The sequence below is a fragment of the Periophthalmus magnuspinnatus genome, chromosome 4, assembly GCF_009829125.3.
Source record: "Periophthalmus magnuspinnatus isolate fPerMag1 chromosome 4, fPerMag1.2.pri, whole genome shotgun sequence".
NCBI classification, from domain to species: domain Eukaryota; kingdom Metazoa; phylum Chordata; class Actinopteri; order Gobiiformes; family Gobiidae; genus Periophthalmus; species Periophthalmus magnuspinnatus.
The window spans coordinates 27551928-27577576 of NC_047129.1; the positions used below are offsets into that span (position 1 = coordinate 27551928).

Genomic DNA, 25649 nt, shown 5'->3' on the forward strand with positions numbered 1-25649 from the left:
CAGATCAATCATGGAAGCGAACACAGAAGAAAGTGACTGAAGCAACACCGATCTTGACGGATTTGGGTTGCAAATTCAGGCTCTGGATTTGCCAATAGATATGAGCTAAAGGCTGCTCCCGCTCTACACTAATGCCACATAGATTTTCTCATAAAATACAATGAAAACATCTAATAGCTACAAAAAAGTATGTTTGTTTTCTGATTTTCTGATATTAACCACAATAACAAACCCATTTCTGCGTCTTACCCCTTGTGTGACTCTGGTGTTGCTGTCCCTCCGGCTCTGCTCCTGCGACCTGGACTGCGGCCGTACGTTACTATGTCCCAGGTGTGAGCTTCGGAGCGCCCCCTGTGGTTGCTGAGGGGTATAGGTGACTCTGTAGTTGTGCACAGGCAGGTCCCCTTCTTTCGGGACATCCCAGCGCAGCAGCACTCCCACCGTGGCCACGTGTCCTCGGCTGTGAACGCACACAAAATGTAAAGACATAAATGAAACTCACTGGTTCAAATATGTTCACTGTCGTCAATAGGTTATGTTGAAAGATTTAAGGTGGTAAAAACTTATAGAGGGGGGTATTATGTGACTTTTTGGAGCTTTCTACTATGTTATAACATTGTTCCCTCATCCAAAACATGAGGGAAGTGCTTGTATATGTCATCCACGGAGTCATTTTGCAATCTCTCCTGGGCCCTATTCAAACCCTTCTTACGGTTAGCAGTACGATCCTATCCAAGCTGATGGTGTCATGATAGCGCTCTGATGGGGGAGAAGGCGCCAAAAGCGAAACTGAAACTAATTAAACATGTGAATACGTTGTTTCCAGCAAATATAGCATTTTTAACACAATAAAAGGTAACATGGGGATGTACATATGTTACGTGTTAGCAGTTACTACGCCATAGAAGTGTAATATCCCCGCTTTAAGATGCTGGGAAAATATTTTTATTACTCATAGAGCCTATTAAAATGTACTTACTTCCAGCAAAATCTATACACAGTTTTACTTATGGAGTAAATTGACTGTAATCCGCAAAATTAGCCTACTGATTTGACTTGAACGATTCTGAGTCACATGTGTTCGAATGCAATTAGCTGTGCTCCTTAACATTTTATGATACACCTGTTCCTCTGCTGTGGACAGACACCAGATGTACATTCATAAACAAGGTTCACTGGCTCCAACATGTTCACTCATTTCAATTTATAGAATCCAGGCATAAAGATCCCTTACAGATTTTTTGAAGCATTTGCTATTTTGCACCTTCAAGGCACTCAAAGCACTTTACATCAAGGAAACACTCACCCATTCACACACACATTCATACAGCAGAATCTGACCGCTCGAGACCTTCAGATCAGTGGACAAACACTCTACCAACTGAGCTAGTGTCACCTGTATAATATCTTTTCAATGGGGAAAGGTCCTTACAAAATCCTTCATATCAGGAAGAGATCATGTGGTAGGATTTAAGTTGGTCCAAATTTAAGATGGAGGGAAAGTAGGAAGGAGCCAGACACTTTAATTGACAAAAATAAGGTCAAACAGAAAATGAACACATTCACTGATATATAAATATGTAACTTGGATTTTCTAAGGGTGTATTTTGACATTATGAGATATCCCTTCCAACAGTTTTTACACATGGAATAGCAGTTTTGACATTAGTAAAAATAAATAAATAAAAAACTAATTTGAGAATCTAAGAATATCTGAGAATATCTGAGAATATGATGAACTTCATTACATAGTTTCAGGTCTAGAAACATTAATCAAATAACCATAAACTTGGTCAAAACACTGGCATTGCTAAAGCAGTAAATTATATATAAACTGGGCTATACCTACATTTTTAACTATGTGTTTGTCCATTGATCCGAAGGTTGACAGTTCGAATAACATAAACATAAACTTAACATAAACATCATTGGTAGAGCGCTCAGATCCACTAACGCACAGATTGGCGGTGTGATTCCAGCTCCCACAGATGAATGCTGTTGTTGTGTCCTTGGGCAAGACACTTAACCACCCTTGCCCCCAGTGTCTGCGTACATTGGTGTATGAATGTGTGTGTGATTTCTTGATGTAAAATGCTTTAAGTGCCCTGAAGGTGGTAAAGCGCTATATAAAACTGTGACCATTTACCATTTACCATATAGCTGAATGAATGACATCACATGACCAGAAACTTTAGCTGTAGACAATGTTATTCTTGTAGTTTTTATTTGTCTGGTTTCCATTAAGTAAACTTTATGTTGGTGGTTGAGACATTTTTATCAGCATGTTACAGCAGCTTCCATTATGACCTCATCTCTGTCATTAAAACTTTTATAAGAATGTAACTGTGGTGATCCCAGCAACGACGAACTTAAAGTGAACTCAGCAATCAGGGAAACAAGCAAACACAAGCGAGCTCATGGGAGATACAAACAGGACCAATGTCGGCAATAGGCTGTAAGAACAGGGACATTGTCTATTTGTCAATGATCAGCTTGGGCTTTTTTAAACAAGAGGTCAGCCAATCCTGTCCATAAACACATGTAGTTTGGGGACAGAGTTTGGATTGTTTTATTTGTTAAATTTGGCAGTGAATAAAAGTGTGTATTTCTGTTTTGAAGTATGCACAAAATAATAAAGTAAAGTAGTAGTAGTAAGTTTGAGCTCAGACAAGACTTAAGTCATAGTTTTTGGCCCACAGAAACGAAGAGAAAGTGTCACCTCCTGTCTCTCTCTCTCTATAACCTTCAAATCAGGCTAGAAATGTAGGGCTGATAATGGACTCAGACTTGAACTTTAACATCTGCAGCTTTTTACCATCTAAACTATATTGCAAAAATCAAAGGTATACTGTCTAAATCAGACTTAGAGAGACTTATCCATGCATTTGTCTCCAGTAGGTTAGACTACTGTAACGGCCTGCTCACTCGCCTCTCCAAACAAGACAAGCTGCAGTACATCCAGAACACTGCTGCTCGGGTCCTGACTAGAACCAGGAAGTACAAGCACATGCTTCCTGTAGCTCAAAGAATAGACTTTAAAGCAGCTCTGCTTGTGAACAAGTCTCTCCATGGACCAGCACCAAAGAGCATCTCCCACATGTTAGTGCCATGTGGGAGATGTACTTGTACAAGTAAGTTTTTGATGAAGTAACAACATATGAACCATCTCACACTCTGAGGACTTCAGGGACTGGCCTCCTGTTCGTGCCCAGAGTCAGGACTAAACATGACATCACTTTTTTACAGCTAAAACCTGGAACATTCTTCCTGAAGATGTGAGACAGGCCTCTACTTTGACAAAGTTTAAATCCAGGCTCAAAATGGTTCTGTTTAGCTGTGAATATGACTGAAAGGTTTTTATTCTGCACGAATTTTGTTCAACAGAAACAACTGAATTGATTTTTTTTTCTAGCTGCTTATATTTGATTATGTTTGTTTGCTCAAACTACAATCGTGTTAAAAAATAAACCCTCAGCCTTTTCAGCAGCTCTCAGACAATAATAAAAAATACTTTTACTTTTCAGTCCTGTTCAAAAATGTAGTGGAGTAAAAAGTACAGATATCTGCTTTCAAATGTAGTGAAGTAAAAGTAAAAAGTATCCACTGTAAAACATACTGATGTACACATTTTAGCTACATGTAATTTACTTAAGTACAGTACTTTACTACTTTTACTTTGATACATTCCAGTGCTTATAGAGCATCTCGTTCTAATTTTTACTTTTCCTTGAGACATTATCTTCTGAAGAAGCAGGCCTCTGTTTCTAATAAAACATTTTAGACTTACTGGAAAATGTTTTGACTGTTTGCTTAACTCTAAAACGTAAATTAGATGAAACTACAACTAAACAGATCAATATTTTTCCCGAAATACACCAGGCCAATACTTTTATTTACTTCTACTTGGTTGTTACTGTTATTTTAATCACAACAAAACTCAAGCTCAAACTTAGCAACAGGATAAGTTCAACACTGATTCTGGTGAGTTTATGAGTTCATAAATATTGCGAGAGTTTATCTTGCTATGCTAAGTTACTGTCCATAAGCTGAGTGTCCATTTTGTGTGCTTACCTCTCAGTGAACTGTGAAAGTGCTGGGGAGCTGCTCCACTCCACCGTCTGGTTCTCCACTCGGATGTTCTGAGGAGGTTCAGGAGGAGACGGGTCTATAACACGAGAAGAGCACAAATATGTACCAGACAATTAGATTACAATGTATTTTTTAGCATGTTACAGACCGTCTGTGTAATCCCTCAGTCATCCAGGTCTGATCCACAGCAAAAGACGAAGTTTAAATCTGTCAACTGGACAAATTGTTGTAGGAGTGAAGACATTTCGCTGGTGATAGAAGGCAGTGTCCACCAGCTATCTGACCAGAACTGAAGAAGCGGCTTGGATGAGCAGCGAAATGTCTTCACTCCTACAACAATTTGTCCAGTTGACAGATTTAAACTTTGTCTTTTGCTACAGACCACATATTAATGTCATTGTTCTTTGTTATAGAGACAGATGCTGACAGATGTAACCAAGAAACCTCTGCTAATTCAAGTAAAATTACAAGTTTGATAAGCTTATGGAACATTCCAGACAAACAGAGCAATACCACGCCCATGCTGGCATAGACTCTATAAACAAGTGGACTAAGTGAGTGTGACGTCAACTATAGCATGCAACTCCAGTCAAATGAAGCTCATCGAGACTAGCAGTTATATTTAGAGCTAAGATACATATTAGGAATTCCGACTGCGAGTATCATACCAACTAAAGACCCAGTCCGGAGTGAGGTTTAGTAGGTCGCTGTCAATCAAACTTGTTGCTATCGCTAGTAAGAGTAACCTCGGGGTAAGACGAAGCCTGATTTGTCTGTTATTAATGTTCATATCTTGAGTTATAGATACAAGAGTGAAATAAAAATACTAGGATCATGTAGAGCGGGTTAATACGAACATTTACAACCAAAATGATGAGCCTGAGAGCAGCATTTATGGAGAGAGGGGCCACAGTTTTTCAGTGTAAAGTGATGGAGTCAAAGTGCGTCCCTGCTCACTTACTATTTGGAGCACAGCGGCTAGCAGGTTAGCTATGTCCATTTATATATACAGTCTATGCTCTCCACCAGAAAAGTTGCACAACACACCTTAAAATACGATAAAGTAAAGCAAAAATATGCAGCTGTGTAGTTCCTGTAGTTTTTTTAACTTCTCTTGTGATTTGAAGAGATTTAAGGTTCTATATAGGTTCAAAATTGACTCTTGTGAGCTTTAAGTCCTGTTATAATGCTGTTACTTTATCAAAAAACACTTGGAGTTATGTTTTGTTTCATTCACATGTTTGAGTAATCCTGCATTAATAGGTTACCTGTATTTCCAAAGCTTAATCACCACCTTGTGATGTCATGAAGCGGTAGTTTTCACGTTAACAGTTACCTTTACCTTTTATTCAGTAGAGATTAGCAATTCCAGGGCTAAAATGAACCAAGTGATTCTAGTGAAGTTTAAAAACACAGTGGAGCGTGGAGTGTTTTCAGTTTGAGATAAGAACTCAGCCTAAATATGCAGAATTTGTGTGTTAAACATGTGTGAATGAAACAAAACACAACATTATAACATAGATCAGAAAATAGAGTAATATGGGACCTCTAATGCTACTCTGACCCAGCCTTCAGACTGTGCGGCTGGCCACGAGCTTAACCTAATTGTCTAATAACCTAGTGCTTAATACACTGCAGCCAAAGAAAATAGAGGAGCCTGTTCCTATTCCGGGGGGAAAGGCCAATTTCCTTTTACCCATGTTCGAGTCCTCCACGACAATTGAATTTAGATCTTCAAAAGGTGAGTGATACAGGAGACACAGAGGGTCCCTGCTCTATGGACCACCACCACAGCTCTCCCCATAGGTCCAACCAAGCTGCTGCCTTTAATTAGAGGCTCTGCATTCGATTAAAACTACAAAATGTATCTGATTAGAACTACATTCCCCTTGAGGCCCCAGGCAGTCCGGAGATCAAAGTTAGAGCTGTTGTATCGACTACAAAGTTCGTTGCTCTGTCTGTGTGGTATGTCTAGTACCACAGGACTGTCTCACTGAGCAGTAATTACTTTAAAGAGATGGTCTGGGTTTGAGGTAAAGTTGTACGTGGTAGTAAATAGTTAGTGCATTACTTTAGATAACATCGCTGCAGTGGACTAAAGCAACAAGAGATGTCTGGATTTTTAAAAACATGGCAACTGATGGGGACAGGTATTCATCACATTGTGGGGAGTGGACTCTATATGGGGACCTTGTGTTTTGTGGCAACCAGAAATGTGTTGCTCATAAATAAAATGAGTTTTAAAGTTAAGATGGGTTTATTGAGGTTAAAGCAGTACTGGGCGTCTATCTAGAGGTGGCACATCACCTGCATGACATAGTTAAAAGTTAAAACCATAGTTTGAAACAGGAGATAGATGCATTTTAGCCACAATATTCTCATGGAGATAAGATGGAGGCTCTTCTTCAGGCCAAATAAGAGTCAGATCCGTGGAGATGTAGACCCGCTCAGAGAAAGGACACATGTTTTTCTATGTTTTTCAAAGCAGTAAAAAATTAAATTATTAAACATGTTTTTATTTTAGTCTGTTTTTGGCTAAAAAGTTGTACAATGTGTAAACACAAAATATGAATTGTGGGTTGTCTCTTGTTTCCACTGGTTTAAAGTGTTTAAAATATTTGCTCAAAATCAATGCTAGTTTAAATTTTTTTAATTTTAAGTTTCCCTGTCCACAGCTCGAAATGCGCTCTTTCACATTCATGTCATTAAGTTATACAGTCCAACTAAGATGTATCCCAGCACTGCAGAAAGTGTGTATTCTTCCTGACCTTTTAGCATAGCTTCATTCCTCAGTGTACCTGCAGGGGGCGCTGTGTCCTCTATAGCCACAGCTGGTCATCACTTTGAAAAGCTCATTTAGAGACGACAGGTTTCCTCACAATCAAAACGCTGTCTCTAGTTAGCATCAGGTCGTTGCACAGTGCATGAACTACAGCTACCCCGACATGTGCCAGCTTCCTGATTTGTGACCCCGTGACCTTTCACCCCTGACTAATCAGTGTAATGAAGGGGAAACACAAGATGCATGACCCCATTGGATGGTATTCGAAGTGCGTGGCTTTAAACTTTGACCCTGCTCCTGTGTATATAAGCACTCGTACCACCAATGGCTCAGAGCGCTAATGTGGCATAAGACACAAAGGATGTTTACACTTTTGTCAAACTATATTTACAGTTCAACTACACGTGGATGTGAAATCTGCACCGCCAAACGATTGATTTTTGACTCGATTTTCTGAACACAACTGCTGCTGAAGGTTGTAACTTACGTCAAAACAAGAGCAAAACAACAACAGTCTCAACTCTCTAGAGCCAGTCTCCAAAAACCAGACCAATAACCGACGAGTAGAACCTTTACATCAGTTTCTCGGCACTGCAACCAATTGTCACATAAAAAGCAGTTACATTAAGAGCGCCACATAAACAGTTACACTGCACTCTTTAGCAGACTATATAGTGCCCTTACTCACAAAGAGAATCAGACACTCACAACATTCAGGTTACATGACTCTGGGTCTGGGTGAAAAAGTCCACTAAACTCTGATAAAACTTGATTTCTGACATAAATAATTAAATAAATAAATAATTTGACTGCCAAACAAGTATTAATGGACTAATAATCACCATGCACATTTTTGATAAGCTGGATCTCACGTAAACAGACTGGATTCATCAGCTTTTTGTCTGAAATGTGGAAATTATTACTCTTTTAACAGCTCAAGCTAAGGTAAGCAGCTAATGATAGCAACTTTAAACACAAACGGTTTATTTAAAAGTGTTTTAATCATAATCAAGAATCAACAGTGTGATAAAACAGCACTTGTATCTGCTTTCATTCAGTCGTGTTGAGTCCAGTTAAAGACCTGTCAGTGTTCACTGTTCACATTCGGACACCACTAAAAATGGCGTGATCCCTAAATAGTGTCCTAAGAGAATAGTGTGGACAGTCGGACACAGCCTATGTCTCAATATTTTTGGATACTTTATACTTTATTTATCCTCAAGTGAAATTATTCAGATGCTGCAGCGCCAATAAATATCAAAAAACAATAAAACACACTTTCAATCATCCATCCATCAAGTCAAAGTAAAAAAATTACAAAATGTTTTAATGTGAAAAATAATCCCAGTGAGAATATTGAAACAATATTATGATCATTAGAAATGTGCTTAAACACTCCTGTACATATTGAGGCTGAAGTTTTAATATTCCTTGTCTGTCAAGTCCAGATTAATCTCTCTGTCTCTGTCTTTTCTTAATACGGAGGGATATTAGTCTGGTCACCACTCCCTCTGCCGCGCCTCGAGCCAGAACTAAAAATGATCATGCAATCCGATCATTCAGTGATGCAAGTGAAACACAGGAGCTCACTGGTCACACATCATTCTGAAGATAATTACATTTCTCTCGCCTCAGCAGAGTTTAGTGCCTCCTTCATTGATTCTGCAGAAATCTGTGATATTTTTCAGTCCCCTGTGACATAAGCAGCCATAATTGTTTTGATAACATGCATGTTTAGCTGATTGGCGGTATATCTTACATATCTTGTTTTTCTTGCCTTGAAAAACAAGTATTTCCACTGTAAGCAGGGTCCCCTCTCCACAGATCTGACCTGTAACTTAGCCTGGTAGCATCACCTGCTTTTCTCCATGGAGATAAATTACACAGTGCATCTTAAGATATGAATGGGGACATCAGGATTATTTAGTTTGAATATGTTTGCTCAGCAGTTTTACATGCCAGCTATGTTCTGTACATTCTTACAACGTTTAAGTGGGAAAATCTAAAGTATATTTCTTTTATACCGTGTCAGCGCAGACAATCCACAGACTATTTATCAGTATCAACAATATAAAAGCAACTATTCCCAAATGTTTCGTAAATGCCTGCGGAATCCAACCATTTTGAAATACTTGACAGCAGTGGAAAACGTTATCTCAGACACCTCTTTTAATCTCCCGTAAGACTTGAACTGATAAGGTTTAAGTGTATTTGTGTTTTTCCATCTCTGGCTCCAGCTCTAGTCTTCACATCTAAACATGATGTATGCATTCTGGCAGCGCGCTCACGCTCCACGCCAATCCTGGATCAACACCAAACCGTGTCTGCTATACATTCAGCAGGGCCTCCTATTGTTGGGTCCTTTTTTAAGACATATAAACCAGTGCTTAAGATTGTAGTAGTAGTAGTTCGTAGTAGTTCATGTTCCAAATAAGAAGTGATCATGAGCGCACTTCCGGCTCCACTTCTGGCTCCAAATCACTTTACATTGGAAATCTGTCGCCCCTCTCGCTGTAACAAATGCTTTTTAGTCTTAAGATGTTCGTATTAACCTGCTCTAGATGATCCTGGTGTTTATATTTCACAATTTTGTCCACGATTCAAGATATAAACAGTCAAAACAGACCAATCAGGCCCCCTTTTTTCCCCAAGGTAGCTCCAAATAGCTCCCAATGTTTAGAATACAAAGCAACTGACGGCCGATTAGCTCTGCCGATATTTTTGGGCTGATATGTAAGGCCGATTTCAATTATTTTCCCCAAATTATGTACTTTAAATTTACTATGAACTCACCCACAGCCCATTTTTTTTACCACACACCTTTAAGAGAACTGTGCAGTCACATTTTGCTCAGTTATCTGTTCATATTAAAGTGTTAATATAAAGCTTTGTGTGTATTTTTAGGCAGCAGATCGACCAAAACAAAGTATCGGCCTGTACTGGAGATGTAAGACCAATAGCTGATACACTACTAAACACAAATATCTATCCCTAACCATAAGTTCTTCATATATTTTGTTTCTTGACTGTTTTTAAGGGTTGTTTGAAGGCATTGCTGCTGCGTATACCTTATCCATCAACGACGAGAGATTCAGAGGAGACGCAGAGGCAGGAAAGTGAGATATTTGTGTTAAAAAGCCATAGAACTGGAGTCGAGCCAAGTTCACGTTGATATAGAAACATGTTAGAGGAAAAGTGGGAGTCCGTGTACCGCAAAAATTCAATATCTAACCCAACTTGGATTCACAACATTAATGTGGATTTGAGTGGTTTAGTCAAGGATACGTTTAACGGTTTATATGATGTAGATATAATATTTCACTGACTATAACATAGTTTATCTAGAAAAAATAAATACATTTGCTAACAGGGCAGGTCAAATTTCCTTAACACATTTGCAAAAAAGTGGAAAAAATAATAATAATAATAATAAATAAATAAAAGAAGTTATACTAGATCCAAGAAAAGAAACTTAGAAAATAACTAACCTTTTGAAATTAAAGGTGTTTTTCTATTTTAAGGTCCGTCACCTGCTTGTTTCCAAGGATATTTTTGTCGGGAATACTCTACACTATGGCATTAAATGTAACTAACTCCAAAAACTTTGCACTGTTGTTCTGAAGTTATTGTTTATATCTACCTCTATGACTATTTTTAAGCATATCTTTTTTATCTTTATGCATGCCCTTATTTGTATTTATAATAGCTATATTTCTACTTTTTTATATTATTATTATTCAGTGTTTTATGTTGCACTTTATCACCGAAGAAAGTTCCTAGTTTGTGGGTTGTGTTCACTGACAATGGCAATAAAAGTCTTCTGATTCTGATTCTGATTCTGAACACAAGCAAGCGACACCACCTGGAGCACAAAGTAAGATCTATGGAGAGGAGACCCTGCTCATAGTAAGAATCCATCTTTTATAATGGATTTCTATCAATAAAAACACCTATAATTGATTCAACACAAGGTAGATAAGTTTAATGTATTCCAGGTGTAGCACGCATGTAGCGCATGTGGCTCAGAAAGAGGGTGAATTGATATTTTGGACTTGGATATTGAGTTGGGCGTTGGGCTAAATCAGAAGAGTTAAGTATCGGCTCACTGGGAGGTGGGAGAGCAGTGCAATAAACCAGACTGGAACAGATTTACTTTGTGGTTGGTACCATGTATTGCAAGTGAAACATAAAACACACAAAAACACAATATTTACAAAATCTGCAGGATTTCAGTATCAGTCTCAATATTTTACCCTTAGAGTAAGGCAAAAATAAGTGCACTTTCACAGTTTAGGTCACACAATACAACAACAATGCAGCACTATCAGCATATCATCTCCAAAAATGGGCATACAATAGAACAAAAAATGAGGTTGCCACTGATATGGGCTTAATTGTCCATAAAATTTCCCCTTTTGTCCATATGTTAAGGTTGTGAATGCGAATGTTTGAGTCTATGGGAGGGACAGGCTGCAACAGCCTCCTACCAGACCGCAAAGGCTGTAGAGTTGAATGTGATGTTCCAGTTCTTGGTAGGGCTCCTAGCTCGCCATCAAATATTGTGCCCAACCCGAGCACACCTGGCCTGTATTAAACAGAATTACCTTTAAAAAAAAAACTATCACTTTTAGTATTAGCTGTCTTTAGTTTAGTGTACACAAAATCCATGTAAAATACTGTTGGTATAAATACAATTACAATTTAAATTGACTATGTTGACAGTAATACACCGCGGTATATTAACAAGCACGTGTGTAATGCTAATGCTTTGTAGCACTTGACAACCAAACAGACTCACCAAATCCCCTTGTTCGCGTCAGAACCCGCGGTCTTTACTCAGCGTCCGTGATAATGGTAGTGGCTCCTGTGAGTTTAAAACACGTAACGGTAGGTTTAGAAGATGGATGGTGGTTGTTATTGCAAAAAATAGCGGAGACACGGTACCTGTGCAGCTGCCCTGTTGCGCTTCCTCCCAGCTCTGACTGGAGAGAAGCGCAGCTGCATTATATAAGCGCCATTAGCGTGTGATTGGCTGAGGTGGTCACGTGAGGGGGCTGAGATTATACGGGGCGTTTACTGATATACAGGAAATGGGAATTTGCAGTTACTATAGGTAAGTGGATTTTACACCTGGGTTACATCCTCCCCGCCTTAAATCGTGCACGTCCCGTTGCATGTTAAACGTCATAAATGGACGAAGGACAGTTATCGACGTTAGCACTGATGCCTAGTGCGTCCGATAAACTATGTAACATGGTTTTGACGACTAATATTAGTGGATTGCCCATGGTGGGATAATGGAGTCTTGTTGGTGGTGCTCTCTGGCGTTGTGAACGTCTTAGGGTTACGTCAGAGTCATTGTCAGGTGGCTTAACTGAATTGGACTCGTCAGCAGGACCTTCAGCTGTAACGACAGAATGTTCAGTGGGTATCTCTTCAGGTAAGTTTACCGGTTGGTTTTCCTCAGTTTCAGGTTCATTTCCTTGCACATCAGACTGTTCACTGCTGGATTCGGTGACTGGAGCATTGGAGAAGGAAGCTGGTGGCTCCCTTTGGTCTTCAGCTTCAACTGGATGATCGGAGGCTGAAAGCCTTTGGCTGTCATTCTCTGTGGGTGGATCCAAGACAGGAATGGAAGATTGTCTCTCCACTGTAAAATGGACTGTTGGCAAACTCAGGTAAGGTGTTAATGGTTCTGGATTGTCATCCTCTTCAGCAGGAATGTCGGTGGCAAGGTTTGCTCTTTTCATTTGCTGTCGGGTTCTGGGCCTTTGGACAGGTGAGTTTGTTTCAGATTGCGAGTCATTGTTGTCCTTGAGAAAGGCACATGGCAGGAGGAGGTCTCGGTGCAGTGTCCGCATTGGTCCATTGCCATGTTCTGGCTTCACTTTATAGACTGGAAGATCTCCTGCTCTATGGACTACAACATAGACCTCTTGCTCCCATTTGTCAGAGAGCTTCTGTTTCCCACGTAGGCGGACATTCCTGACGAGTACACGATCTCCTGGTACCAAGGCTGATGGGATTACTCGACTGTCAAATCGGGCTTTGTTACGATCGGTAGATTTCAAAGAGTTTTTGGCAGCAATTTTGAAGCTTTCTTGGAGCCTTGATTTCAGAGCTTGAATGTATTGGGAATGGTTCTTGTTCTGAGGGTCCCGCACTGGCAGCCCAAATGCAATATCAACTGGTAACCGAGGGGTTCGTCCAAACATGAGTTCATAGGGAGTAAACCCCGTAACCTCGTTTCTGGTGCAATTATAAGCATGAACCAGCGGCTTGACATGGTCCTTCCACCTTGCCTTTTGTCTTGGCTCCAGGGTACCTAACATTTGCAACAATGTCCGATTGAAGCGCTCCACCGGATTTCCCCTCGGATGGTACGGCGTGGTGCGGCTCTTCTGAATGCCAGCAACCTCACAAAGTTCTTTAATTAACTTTGACTCAAAATCACGCCCTTGATCTGTGTGTATTCGCTCTGGAATGCCATAGTAGATGATAAAGTTCTCCCATAAGGTTTTTGCCACAGTCTTTGCGGTTTGATTAGGCGTGGGGATGGCAACGGCAAATTTGGTGAAATGATCAGTGAGGACTAGGATGTTCTGAGTGTTGCTGGAATCGGGTTCGAGGCTGAGAAAATCCATGCAAAGGAGTTCAAGCGGTCGTGATGTTATGATGCTGACAAGTTGAGCAGCTCTCTCCGGTAAGGCTTTTCTGCGCACACAGCGGCCACAAGTTTTTATCTTCTGCTCCACGTCTGTTGCCATTTTGGGCCAGTAGAATCTTGTACGGACGAGGTCGAGTGTACGATCGATCCCCATGTGGCCCATGTCGTCATGGAGACTTCTCAGGACCAGTGGACGCAGATCTTCCGGGACGACGAGTTGATATGAGAGATCCTCATTATCCTGTCTCCGTCGGTACAGTATCCCATCCACAAGCTCCAACTTTGACCACTCTCTAAGCATGAGGGGAAGTTCTGGGAGCTCTGCTCTTACAGTAGGTGGGATCTTCTCCCCCGTCTCAAGTTGATGGATGAGCTCTCGGATGGAGGGATCTGAGTGTTGTTTCTCTCTGATGTCGAGAGTAGGGATAAATGGCAACTGGTGGAGATCTTCGGAGATGTAGCTGTCAAGTAGGGTGTCAGCATTGATGGATAGGGACTCAACGAGGGTGAGACCGATTTGCCCTTGGTCCTCCGGCTGTGAAGCTCGACCCAGATGATTTTGGCAGATGGCATTCACAATTTCTCCTGAGATGGCATCAGAATCCACTGTATGCTGGGAGATGAATTGATTCAGAAGTTCATTGTCTTGTGGGGCTTCTCCACTAGAGCACAGATGAGGGCGTCGTGAGAGCGCGTCAGCATCGATGTTCTGCTTACCAGCCCGGTACAGGAGTTTGAAGGTGTAGGTAGATAAGGCAGCCAACCAACGGTGACCTGTGGCATCCAATTTTGCAGAGGTTAGGATGTAGGTGAGCGGGTTGCTGTCAGTGACCACGGTGAACTCTGCTCCGTACAAATAGTCCTGGAATTTCTCGGTCACACTCCATTTAAGGGCCAGAAATTCCAGTTTATGGGCTGGGTAGTGGCTCTCGCTCTGTGATAACCCACGGCTGGCGTAGGCTATGACCCTCAGCTTCCCTTCTTGTTCCTGGTAAAGTGCAGCTCCTAAACCAGTCACGCTTGCATCAGTGTGGAGGATGTACGGACGAGAGGAGTCTGCAAATCCAAGGACTGGAGCGGTGGTGAGTTTCTTTATCAGGGTCTCGAAAGCCGACTGACAATTGGGACTCCAGCGCTCTCCAAATGGCTGATTTGGATTGTAGGTAGGTGTCTTGTGAGGTCCCGGTTTCTTTGACTTTCGAACAGGAGCATACCCTCGAGTTAGGTTATTAAGTGGTTTGGCTATGATAGCGTAGTCTTTGATGAACCGGCGGTAATATCCTGCAAAGCCCAGAAAAGAACGCAGTTGTTTCAGCGTGGTGGGGATTGGCCAGGTTTTTATGGTTTCAATCTTTTCCGGGTCTGTCTCCACGCCTCGTTCTGACACGATGTGTCCCAAGTAGCGAACAGATGTTTGGAAGAATCGACACTTCTCAGTTGACAACTTCAGCCCGTATTGATGCAGCCGGTTCAAGACTCTCAGTAATCTGCATTCGTGCTCCTCCAAGGAGTTAGAGAAGATTATGAGGTCATCCAAGAATACAAGCACCTCCTTCAGATGGAGGTCACCCATGCACCGCTCCATCAACCGCTGAAATGTGCTTGGAGCATTGGTGACACCTTGGGGCATTCTGTTAAACTCCCAAAATCCAAGGGGGGTAACAAAGGCGGTCTTGGATTTATCTTCCTCATACATTTCAATCTGGTAATAACCGGATTTCAGGTCAAGAACTGAGAACCATTTGGAACCAGATAGGGCTGAAAATGACTCTTCAAGGTTGGGTAAGGCATATGCATCTTTTATGGTCTGGAGGTTTAATTTACGGTAATCAATACATAATCTGATATCACCATTCTTCTTTCGAACCACCACGACAGGAGATGAGAAGGGTGATGATGATTCCCTTATGACCCCGGCTTCCAGAAGCTCCCGAAGATGACGACGGACTGCTTCGATATCCTGAGGATGGATAGGCCGAGCACGCTGTTTGAATGGTGTACTGTCATGGAGTGGAATATGATGCTTGATGGCTGTTGTGCATCCAAAATCCAGATCGTGTTGTGAGAAAACCTCCGAAATCGCGTTGAGCTTCTCTTTGACTCTCTCCTTCCACTCTGTTGGCAACGGAGAATCACCGAAGTCGATGTTCAAGCTGGATGATGCTCTCCCAGCTGGAGGATGAGTGACACGATGTTCATTGAGGATGCAGTGGTAGGTCTCAAGATCCGCAACAACACTGTAGGGTGGAATGAATGCGTCTTGCTCGGATTCATTTGTGATGACTACAGGAAGCTTGTGAGAGGAAAAAGCTTGAAGAGAGATGAGACAACTGCTGACACAAAGACCACCAGGCAGGGTGGAAGCAGGATGTTGTAGGAGGACACTCTGGCTTGAAGGTGGAGAGGAGACTTTAGCTGAGCCCTCGATGACAACAGTGCGGCCGGCCGGTACACACACTGGAGACTTGCTGAGTAATCTCACAACTCCAATGTTGCCTTGATCCTTCTGCTGGTGTGACAGCTGTAGGGTCTTCAAAACAGCTCTGTACCCATGAGTGCTGGGTTGAAATGAAGAGTGTTCGCCAATATATTGTTCATACAACGGCTCTAAGGTGTTCATGCCGATAAGTAGCATAGATGAAACATCGGGACGGGTGTCTGGAACAACTAGAGCGAGTGTGGAGATGTCACGTTGTTTGCCAATGAAGTCTCTGGGGAACTGTACTGTTATGCTGACGTAACCAAGATATGGAACGTTATGACCAGCAGCGCCTTCAACCTGAAGTAGGTCATGCAGTGGATAAATGGGCTGTTCATGCAGATGGCGGTTGTAAAATGAAACTGGTATCGTGGTCACTTGTGATCCGGTGTCGAGCAGGCACTGATGAACGTGACCAGAAATATTGATCTCCGCCGTGCATCTTGGTCCAATCAGTCCCTTAGGCAGCCTTGTTGTTGGCCCTGGACTGAGCTGTTGTAATTCTGCACAATGAGCTTGCTTTTTCTTGGCGGGACAGTGTTGGCCCTGCGCAGTTCCTGTGTGTCCCACGACAGGAACTGATTCTAGTTTAAATGCTTGCGTGGGGGTTGATTTTGTTGCTGCCACTGTTGCTTCTTTTCACTGTATTGTTTGCGTTTGGAGCCAACGAGTGCCGGGTTAGGACGGTTCACACACTGTGGCTTGATATGTCCATCTTCTCCGCAACGAAAACAGAACCCAGGCTTCGGACACGAAGATGATGACGATATTTTCTGTTGTGGGTGTGGCTTTGGGACTGGATGAGACTGAGCGAACTGAGAACCGGACTGGGAGGCAGTGAGAGCGGCCAGCTGCCGTTGCAGTTCCGCAACTTGTTTTGAGAGGGAGGAAATGGCAGCACACACTCCATCTTCTTCCACTGCGAACTGAGCTTGAGCAGCAACTCTCTTAGATGTTCCCAGATGTTGCTTCATCCGTTGAGCCTTGTTTGGTTCACGGTCCTCTTCAGTTCTCAACAGCATTAACAGTTCCGAAAATGGAGGTGGATTTGTCTTCCTCTGCTTCAGCTGGAGCTCAGAGATGAGACTGTCATCCCAGCATCCCCTACAAAACTGACTGAGCAGGTGTCTGTTGAAATCACTCTGCTTCACTCCTCCCCGCTTGACGGCTAAACTCAGGGCTACCTGCAATCGGTGTAGATATGCAGATGGTCTCTCCCCGGAGTCTTGTAGAGTGCTCATAAATTTAACATAGAGTTCTTCTCCATCTTGTACTGTCCCATACGCCGAGTCAAGATGTTGAATGTAAATTTCTGCCGGCAAGTCGGTGCTGAGATGTTTCACTATGTCTGCAGCAGGTGGCAGAAGACTGTCGAGGATGTACCTGGATTGCTGGGTGTCCGAAATGGCAGAGTCTTTCAGAATGAGGTCCACCCCTGAACGCCATGTGTCATAGTCCACCTCATGCTGTGGGCGGGGGACTCTTCCGGAGAATGTGCGTAACCTGTGTGAGCGCATGGAAATGTCATCACTTTTCACAATATGTTCAACTACATATCTCTGCACTTCTGGTGGATTGAAGTCAGCGGCTATGTTACTTGGATATCTTTCTCTCATTCCAGCAGCAGGTCGTGTGGATGGCAGGGGGGAAGAAGTAGCAGGCTTGTTATGTGTTGATAAAGCTGGATCGGCCTCCATTTTGGGTTGTGGATCTGGAGCAGCAGCCATTTTGTGATGTGCAGTGACAGGGTTTTCCTTGGTGCCTTCTGATGGAACAGGGTGCAGTTCAGTTACAGCTTCATTTATTTGAGTCATCAGTTCCTGTAATACTTCCGCAAAATCTTGACCAGACAGCTCAGCCATTTGTTTTAAGTCAGCAAGGTAAGTCTTAGTCCTTGTGGAACCTACACTAGCAGCGTGAATTTTTGACAGGTTTTTAACACAGTATTCATTATGTGCAGGTTTAAATTTGTACGGCAGTAATGGATTTAAGAAATTGAAAGCTGCATATGTTTTAAACTCAACAACCAACATTTCATGAAATTCAGACTCAGGGGAGTTTATCATAACTGAACGCTCTATAGCACCGTATTGGAGCAGAAAATCTTCTACTTCATCAACTTCACATTTAGGGCTGGCACTCACAATAACCGCGTTTTGTATGTTAATACCGAGGGACTCAAAAATGTCCATGTTGAAAAGGGGTTGGTGAGACTGCAAAAAAAACAGGTATTATTGCACTACTATACCATCTCCTGGCTAGCTCGCCACATTTTCTGTAGCACGCATGTAGCGCATGTGGCTCAGAAAGAGGGTGAATTGATATTTTGGACTTGGATATTGAGTTGGGCGTTGGGCTAAATCAGAAGAGTTAAGTATCGGCTCACTGGGAGGTGGGAGAGCAGTGCAATAAACCAGACTGGAACAGATTTACTTTGTGGTTGGTACCATGTATTGCAAGTGAAACATAAAACACACAAAAACACAATATTTACAAAATCTGCAGGATTTCAGTATCAGTCTCAATATTTTACCCTTAGAGTAAGGCAAAAATAAGTGCACTTTCACAGTTTAGGTCACACAATACAACAACAATGCAGCACTATCAGCATATCATCTCCAAAAATGGGCATACAATAGAACAAAAAATGAGGTTGCCACTGATATGGGCTTAATTGTCCATAAAATTTCCCCTTTTGTCCATATGTTAAGGTTGTGAATGCGAATGTTTGAGTCTATGGGAGGGACAGGCTGCAACAGCCTCCTACCAGACCGCAAAGGCTGTAGAGTTGAATGTGATGTTCCAGTTCTTGGTAGGGCTCCTAGCTCGCCATCAAATATTGTGCCCAACCCGAGCACACCTGGCCTGTATTAAACAGAATTACCTTTAAAAAAAAAACTATCACTTTTAGTATTAGCTGTCTTTAGTTTAGTGTACACAAAATCCATGTAAAATACTGTTGGTATAAATACAATTACAATTTAAATTGACTATGTTGACAGTAATACACCGCGGTATATTAACAAGCACGTGTGTAATGCTAATGCTTTGTAGCACTTGACAACCAAACAGACTCACCAAATCCCCTTGTTCGCGTCAGAACCCGCGGTCTTTACTCAGCGTCCGTGATAATGGTAGTGGCTCCTGTGAGTTTAAAACACGTAACGGTAGGTTTAGAAGATGGATGGTGGTTGTTATTGCAAAAAATAGCGGAGACACGGTACCTGTGCAGCTGCCCTGTTGCGCTTCCTCCCAGCTCTGACTGGAGAGAAGCGCAGCTGCATTATATAAGCGCCATTAGCGTGTGATTGGCTGAGGTGGTCACGTGAGGGGGCTGAGATTATACGGGGCGTTTACTGATATACAGGAAATGGGAATTTGCAGTTACTATAGGTAAGTGGATTTTACACCTGGGTTACACAGGCAAAGCGATAACATCTCTATGGAGACAAGCAAGTGGTGGACACTGTGGTAGAAATGTTACATAAGATTAATCTTCAGAGTTCCAGCCATTTTGAACTTGCCTGTTTGTTTAAGTGTACATGTGTTACCTCTGTTGGAGATGTAGTGTTTGCTCGGGGTGGTGAAGCCGCGGCTGCCCTGGCTGTTCACGGCTGCCACTCTGAACTGGTACCAGCGCTGGGACCTCAGATCGGACAGCAGCACGTCCTCCGAGAGGGTCTGGGGATAAAACAAGAAAATGGAAGTGAGGAAGGGAAAACAGTACTTGTCGATTTTCTCAAAGATACAAATCCGCTGGGTCTCAGATGACATCACAACAGTTTATGGGCCAATAATATTTAATACAGATGGGGGGCAGCTCATTTTTGTTGTAGTACAGTGAGTTCTACGGTACAATCACTAGTATAAATAATCAAGATTTGTGAATCTACTTACAGTGTAATAAATGAGAAACATTGGCTCTTGCCCCCCCTCTGGGACTATGACATCATCACATTCAAGGATCTGAAAATCAACAATAGGGCTGGACAAAAGAAATCACAGACTGTCCGAATGTCAACCCTAGTCCCTAACCCATAATGCACCACAGTGATTCAGACACAAAGCGCTCTACATTAGGGTCAGGGTGAACAAAAGTCCGCTAAACTCTAATGATCAAATTGGACTGGCACACACATATTTATGAACTAATAACAATACCATAACCATACATATTTTTGTCAAGCTCATTTCCATCCGTTTGATATAACAGTAACAATGTCTTACACTTGTTTTGGTCTTAACAGGCTCTACAAAACCTCTCAAAGTGCCACACTGTAATCACTATTCATTCCCTATATGTAACATGTCAGTCGTCCATCTCAAAAGAAAATGGAGTTCTGTCAATGTTGGCCACCCACAGAAGTCAAAGGGCCGCTAGTTTAGCCTTTAGCGACTAGGTACATTCACATCGCTCACATGCTCGTTCATGTTGTACCACGTGATCACTCTAACTAATCAGTGCTTGAGCTTTGCTTGAGCAGACGTAGAGCTGAGAAAAAGTTTATGATCCGAAAAGAAGTAAAAATTGCCACAAAACTGAACCGTTGTCAAAGATGTAGGTGTCCTGTCAGCCGAACACGAGCAGTTTGTGATTACGCTGCGCTCTATAAGTAAAAATCCTTTCTGGGCAGGACGGATTTTTTCGTTGTAGTATCAATGAGTGACCACTAATCCAACTCGAGACAACTCTAAGCTAGCAATACTCTATCCAGTTATTTGAATGGATCCATGGTTGATACTCCTTACTGTAAACACTTGGGTGTGTTAACTTTGTGTTTTCAGCTTCTCCAACATTAAAACATTTGTCCAGTTGACAGTTTTCTCCTGACATTCGCTCCACAGTCAATGGATGTAAGTTACTATTGTAGCCACAGCTGCCCTGGGGTAGACCAATAGAAGAGAGGCTGCCAATCTAGTCCATCAGAGCTTGATCCGGCCGGGAATCAATCCTATCTGAAATGGCTGCATATAATAATAGTAACGGATTGTTTTAATATGTTTTAATCCGTATTCCCTACACAGAAAATGAGGAGCTGAGAGCCACGTCCCTGCAGCTGCAAATCCTGTATAATTGGAAGAATAACAGACATCTAACCAAGTCAAACGTATTGACTTTGACAGTGGGAAATCTGCAGTGATCAGTTTACTTACAGACACATGTTTTTGGATGGAGGGAGAGGTCTGATGTGGGTAGAGAGAGACCACAGTAATATGAGGACTTCCACAACTGAAAACATTTGAAAAGCCAACGCTAAAAAGCTAAAGTGCTAGACAAACATTATTTTTGTACTATATTCTGAAATGACCCTCAATGTGTGAAGCTAAGCATTATCCTTACTTCAAATAGACGTAATGTATGTAGTGACAACACTGAGATCTTCCATATAAAAGTACAGTACAGTTTTTTGTTTGCTTGGTTAAAAGTGCACTGTAAAACTTTTCTAATGGAGGATTTGCCACTAACTTGTCTCTATGGAGATATTATTTCTAGGTTTGCCCTGGATGTTCCACAGTATTTCTTTCAACGTATACGATATCTATAGCAGTGGTTCCTAAAGTGGGGAAGGAGGACGAGGGGTCGCAAGATGAATTTCAGAATAAAAAAAATAAAAATAAATTAATACATTAATATATTAATACAACATATTGTAATAATAATGTGGGTAAATGTAGTATAATTATGAAAATAAACTGCAAATAAACAGGTTGGGTGGAATAAGGGAGTGTGACATCACCCACAGTGTTCGACTCCAGCCAATTAAAGCTCATCGAGGCTAGAGGTTATAGCGGCTAATTTGAAACCACCAACCAAAGAGCCAATCCGGAGACAGACCATTGAAGGTAAAGCCCCTTCGCACCCACACCGCTGGTTTAGCAGGGAGCGGGTGCTTAGCAACACTGTCAATCAAACCTGTTGCTAACGCTAGCGGGGGCAACCTCGGGGAAAGAAGGCGCCTGATTTGTTTGTGATTAATGTTCATATTTTAATTTACGGACAAAATTGAAATAAAAACAGCTGGATCATGTAGAGCAGGTTAATACAAAAACTTTAAGACCAAAATGACGAGAGTGACAGCAGCAGTTACAGAGAGAGGGGCGACAGTTTTTCAATAAAAAGTGAATCAGAGCCAAAGTCGATGAAGCCGGAAGCACAACCATGTTCACTTCCTATTTGGAAAGTGGCGGCTAGCAGGTTAGCTATGTCCAGTTATATATAGAGTTTATGGTCGGAGCCCAGATTTCCCCACTGTGCCGCACACCTGATCCTCACAAACTGCACCTTTTAAAGATCATAATAGTCTGCATATGTATTAGATTTATAGTGCAGCCTACATCTACATTTTCCAACACATTTACGCATTGATGTGGACATAGCTGGAAAATCAAACTATGCCATCGCACTGGAATTCAATCTGATAATGGTGAAAATTAAGTGTTTTAGCCTAGAGAATTCCTGGAGATTCCCATGTTTTGTCTGTCTGCTGGTGCGAACGTAATGACGGTCTAAACCTTTTTTGTAAGTCTATAATGAGCACTCAGACATTCAGAGGCTGCCTGCGGTTTGAAAAAATCAGCTTATTTACCTAACCCCACACACACACAAGTTGAGTTTCCATGCTTTTTAAGGACATTACATTGGTTTAAAAGGTGCACTGTGTAACTTTTCTGGTGGAGGGTCTCATGGTGACGTCATTGCTTGGCCTGGGATGTTCCACAGTATGACATTAAACAAATATATCTTGTATTTATTCATTTGCAGGTGTTTTCATTTCTCAAAACTACCACAAAGACACTTTTCCACAGATCTACCTGGCGTGGTGATGTGGCTTGCTTGTCTCCATGACGATGGTTAAATTGCCATACTGTAGAATGTTCCAGGAAAAAAAAAAACCTTTAACATCTACATGGAGTCAAGCAGTTGGTGGACTCTCTACCAGAAAAGTTACATAGTGCACCTTTAAATAGGGCTGTACAATTTGGGGGGAAAAAAAAAAATCTAATTGGGATTTTTCTGTGTTAGATTTGCGATTTATGTTTTAAAAATAATTCCAAGAGCAAGACTAAAATATGAACTGATTAACTAATATAAGAAATCCATACGTCTCTGAACATGTTTGTAGAGGCCTAAACTACAAGAATTTTACAGGTCAGATCAGTGGAGAGGCAAGCCCACTGATATATACAAGCTGTTTTTTGAGCAATAAAACTACCTGTGATACATAGATAAGTTTAACGCCATACTGTGGAACATTCCAGGCAAAGCAATAACATCTCCACAGAAACTAGTAGGTGGAAAAAGCACCTCCAGAAAAGTTACATATCGTGTATTTTTAACTTCATGTTATGGATCTAATAATAAAGTTTACATCATGAGGACCTGATTTGTGGCCTCTAAGGGAAAGCAGGTCCTCATGTAAGCGGGTACATAGGTTTTTTTCCCCATGTTGTGTTAGATACCTACCCACACACTCACGCATACATACATAGGACACATTTTTTTCATATATAAAGTACTGTATACGTAACTTTTTGGTCACTTTCCGTTGCACAACACTCAAACCAATAGAATCTCTTTTTAAATTTCACAACTGCTTGTTTTAAATAGTCCTACATTTTTTTATAGTTTTGTACATTTTATAAATCCATGTTTAATTCTGAAAGTTCTACACGGGACACACACATAGAGCGGTTTCCCCTGGCAGGACAGGAGCTTGGCCCGAGCCTTCTCTTTAAGACAGATGAGGTGGAAATAAGGTCTCACATCCATCTCCACAGCTGAGCACTTTCATCATTCAGACAAATGGAGAATTATGGGGTATAAAATGCGTTACAGGCACTATGCTGTTCTATATTGTGAAATGTGGGAACTGTTTTAGCAGCTCCATAGACTTTTGTAACGTAATATGCAAGTTACTGAAGCTATAGAATCAAAAGGTGTCCTGAGGTCCAGAGTTTAACAGGTAATTATTCATAAGCCAATAGTTTTGTCTACTGGAGAAGTGATGGGGAAGGAAACTGAACACAATGAACATGGTCTAAAAAAAATAGTAGTGGACCGCAACAAAGTAAATGTAGTCAAAAAATAATAATATTGAACTGTTTGGAAATACATTTTTAAGTATCTTCTTCCCTGTCAATTTCAGCGCACTTTCACTTCAGCCTCACTTTAACTGTGATGATAGACAAACACGATCATTTTCTCAGAGCCTTAAATTACCACGGTCCAGTATTTAAGTAAAATGACTGTGATTACTGGTTACCATGGTGACGGTGGTCCATGGAGAGGCGTGGTCTTCACTAGGATGGATGCCTGGGTTCCATCGGGACTGAAGGACGTACACCACGGGCTCCACACTGACGTTGAATTTTGACACCCAGAGCACCCTGACGCGGCCCTCCAAGTCCTCCACGAAACTCATCTCCCTGCGCGGCTTCAGAGGAACACCTGTAGGGGGCGCCACACGGAGACGTCAGCTTTTAAGGGTCAGTACGTAAGAGCAAAGAATGTGTGCAAATTACAGTCTGTTTTGGAAATAGTCGGTAAATATAATATGGAATGAATGAAATTATGTAAGTTGTTCCAAAGATGTGCATGCACTTGAAAAATTCATGTACAGGTGCCAAAGAGTTTGTGAGAGCCAGAAACAACTTAGAGATGCAGCTATGTAACTTTTCTCGTGGAGGATCCTCCAACTGCCTTTCTCCATGGCCTCCCTGATTTCCTCACCACTCCGAGTTTTTGCCATTGCGACAGCACAAGCCTCGGTAGGCTTGGCCCGCCAGTACTCGTCAGCTGCTTCAGGAGTCCCACAAGCCAATAAGGCTCGATAGGACTCCTTCTTCAGCCTGACAGCATCCCTTACCACCAGGTTCGGAAGTTGCCGCAGCGACAAGCACTGCAGACCTTATGACCACAGCTACAAGAAGCCACATTGACAATAGAGACAGAGAACATGGCCCACTCGGAGTCCATGTCCCCAGCCTCCCCCGGGATCTTGGTGAAGCTCTCCCGGAGGTGGGAGTTAAAAAGCCCCCTGACAGAGGGCTCCGCCAGATGTTCCCAAAAGACCCTCACATTACACTGGGGCTTGCCTGATCTGTCTGGCTTCCTCCTTTGCAAGTGCATCCGACTCACCACCAGGTGGTGATTGGTTGACAGCTCTGCCCCTCTCTTCACCTGAGTGTCCAAGACACACGGCCGGAGGTAAAATGACACAACAACAAAGTTGATAATCGATCTCCGACCTAAGGTGTCCTGGTGCCACGTGCACTGATGGACACCCTTGTGCTGGAACATGTTGTTCATTATGGACAAACTGTGACTAGCACATAAGTCCAATAACAGAACATTGCTCGGGTTCAGAACAGGGAGGCCTTTCTTCCCGATCACCACCTCCAGGTGTCACTGTCATCGCCCATGTGGGTGTTGAAGTCCCTCAGTAGAACAACAGAGTCCCCGGTTTGGTGCACTGTCTAGTACCCCTCCCAGGGACTCCAAGAAGGCCGGGTACTCTGCACTGCTGTTGCGACCGTAGGCCGACACAACAGTGAGAGACCTGTCCCTGACCCTCTCGTTGGTGAACTCCAACACAAGGTGGCTGAGCTGTGGGGCAATAAGCAAGCCCACG

At 42.2% G+C, this 25649-nt stretch overlaps 1 protein-coding gene and 2 long non-coding RNA genes across 3 annotated transcripts in view; all 3 read right to left on the reverse strand.

The window, feature by feature from the left end:
• The window catches only part of anos1b (anosmin 1b), a 94017-nt gene that overhangs the window by 24140 nt on the left and 44228 nt on the right, over positions 1-25649 (reverse strand). Inside the window, exons 5-8 of the mRNA XM_055221373.1 lie at positions 24282-24466; positions 19569-19698; positions 4072-4165; positions 250-460 (exon numbers count right to left, since the gene is read on the reverse strand). Coding sequence (XP_055077348.1) covers positions 250-460; positions 4072-4165; positions 19569-19698; positions 24282-24466 — 620 coding nt within the window. The remainder of the gene's footprint in view (positions 1-249; positions 461-4071; positions 4166-19568; positions 19699-24281; positions 24467-25649) is intronic.
• LOC129456199 (uncharacterized) lies at positions 11025-12074 on the reverse strand. Its single transcript, XR_008648685.1, has 3 exons — positions 11816-12074; positions 11670-11735; positions 11025-11456 (listed from the first exon to the last, which is right to left on the reverse strand). It is a non-coding gene; the product is annotated as an uncharacterized LOC129456199 (long non-coding RNA).
• On the reverse strand, positions 18459-19417 carry LOC129456200 (uncharacterized). The gene is made up of 3 exons (XR_008648686.1): positions 19242-19417; positions 19096-19161; positions 18459-18882 (listed from the first exon to the last, which is right to left on the reverse strand). It is a non-coding gene; the product is annotated as an uncharacterized LOC129456200 (long non-coding RNA).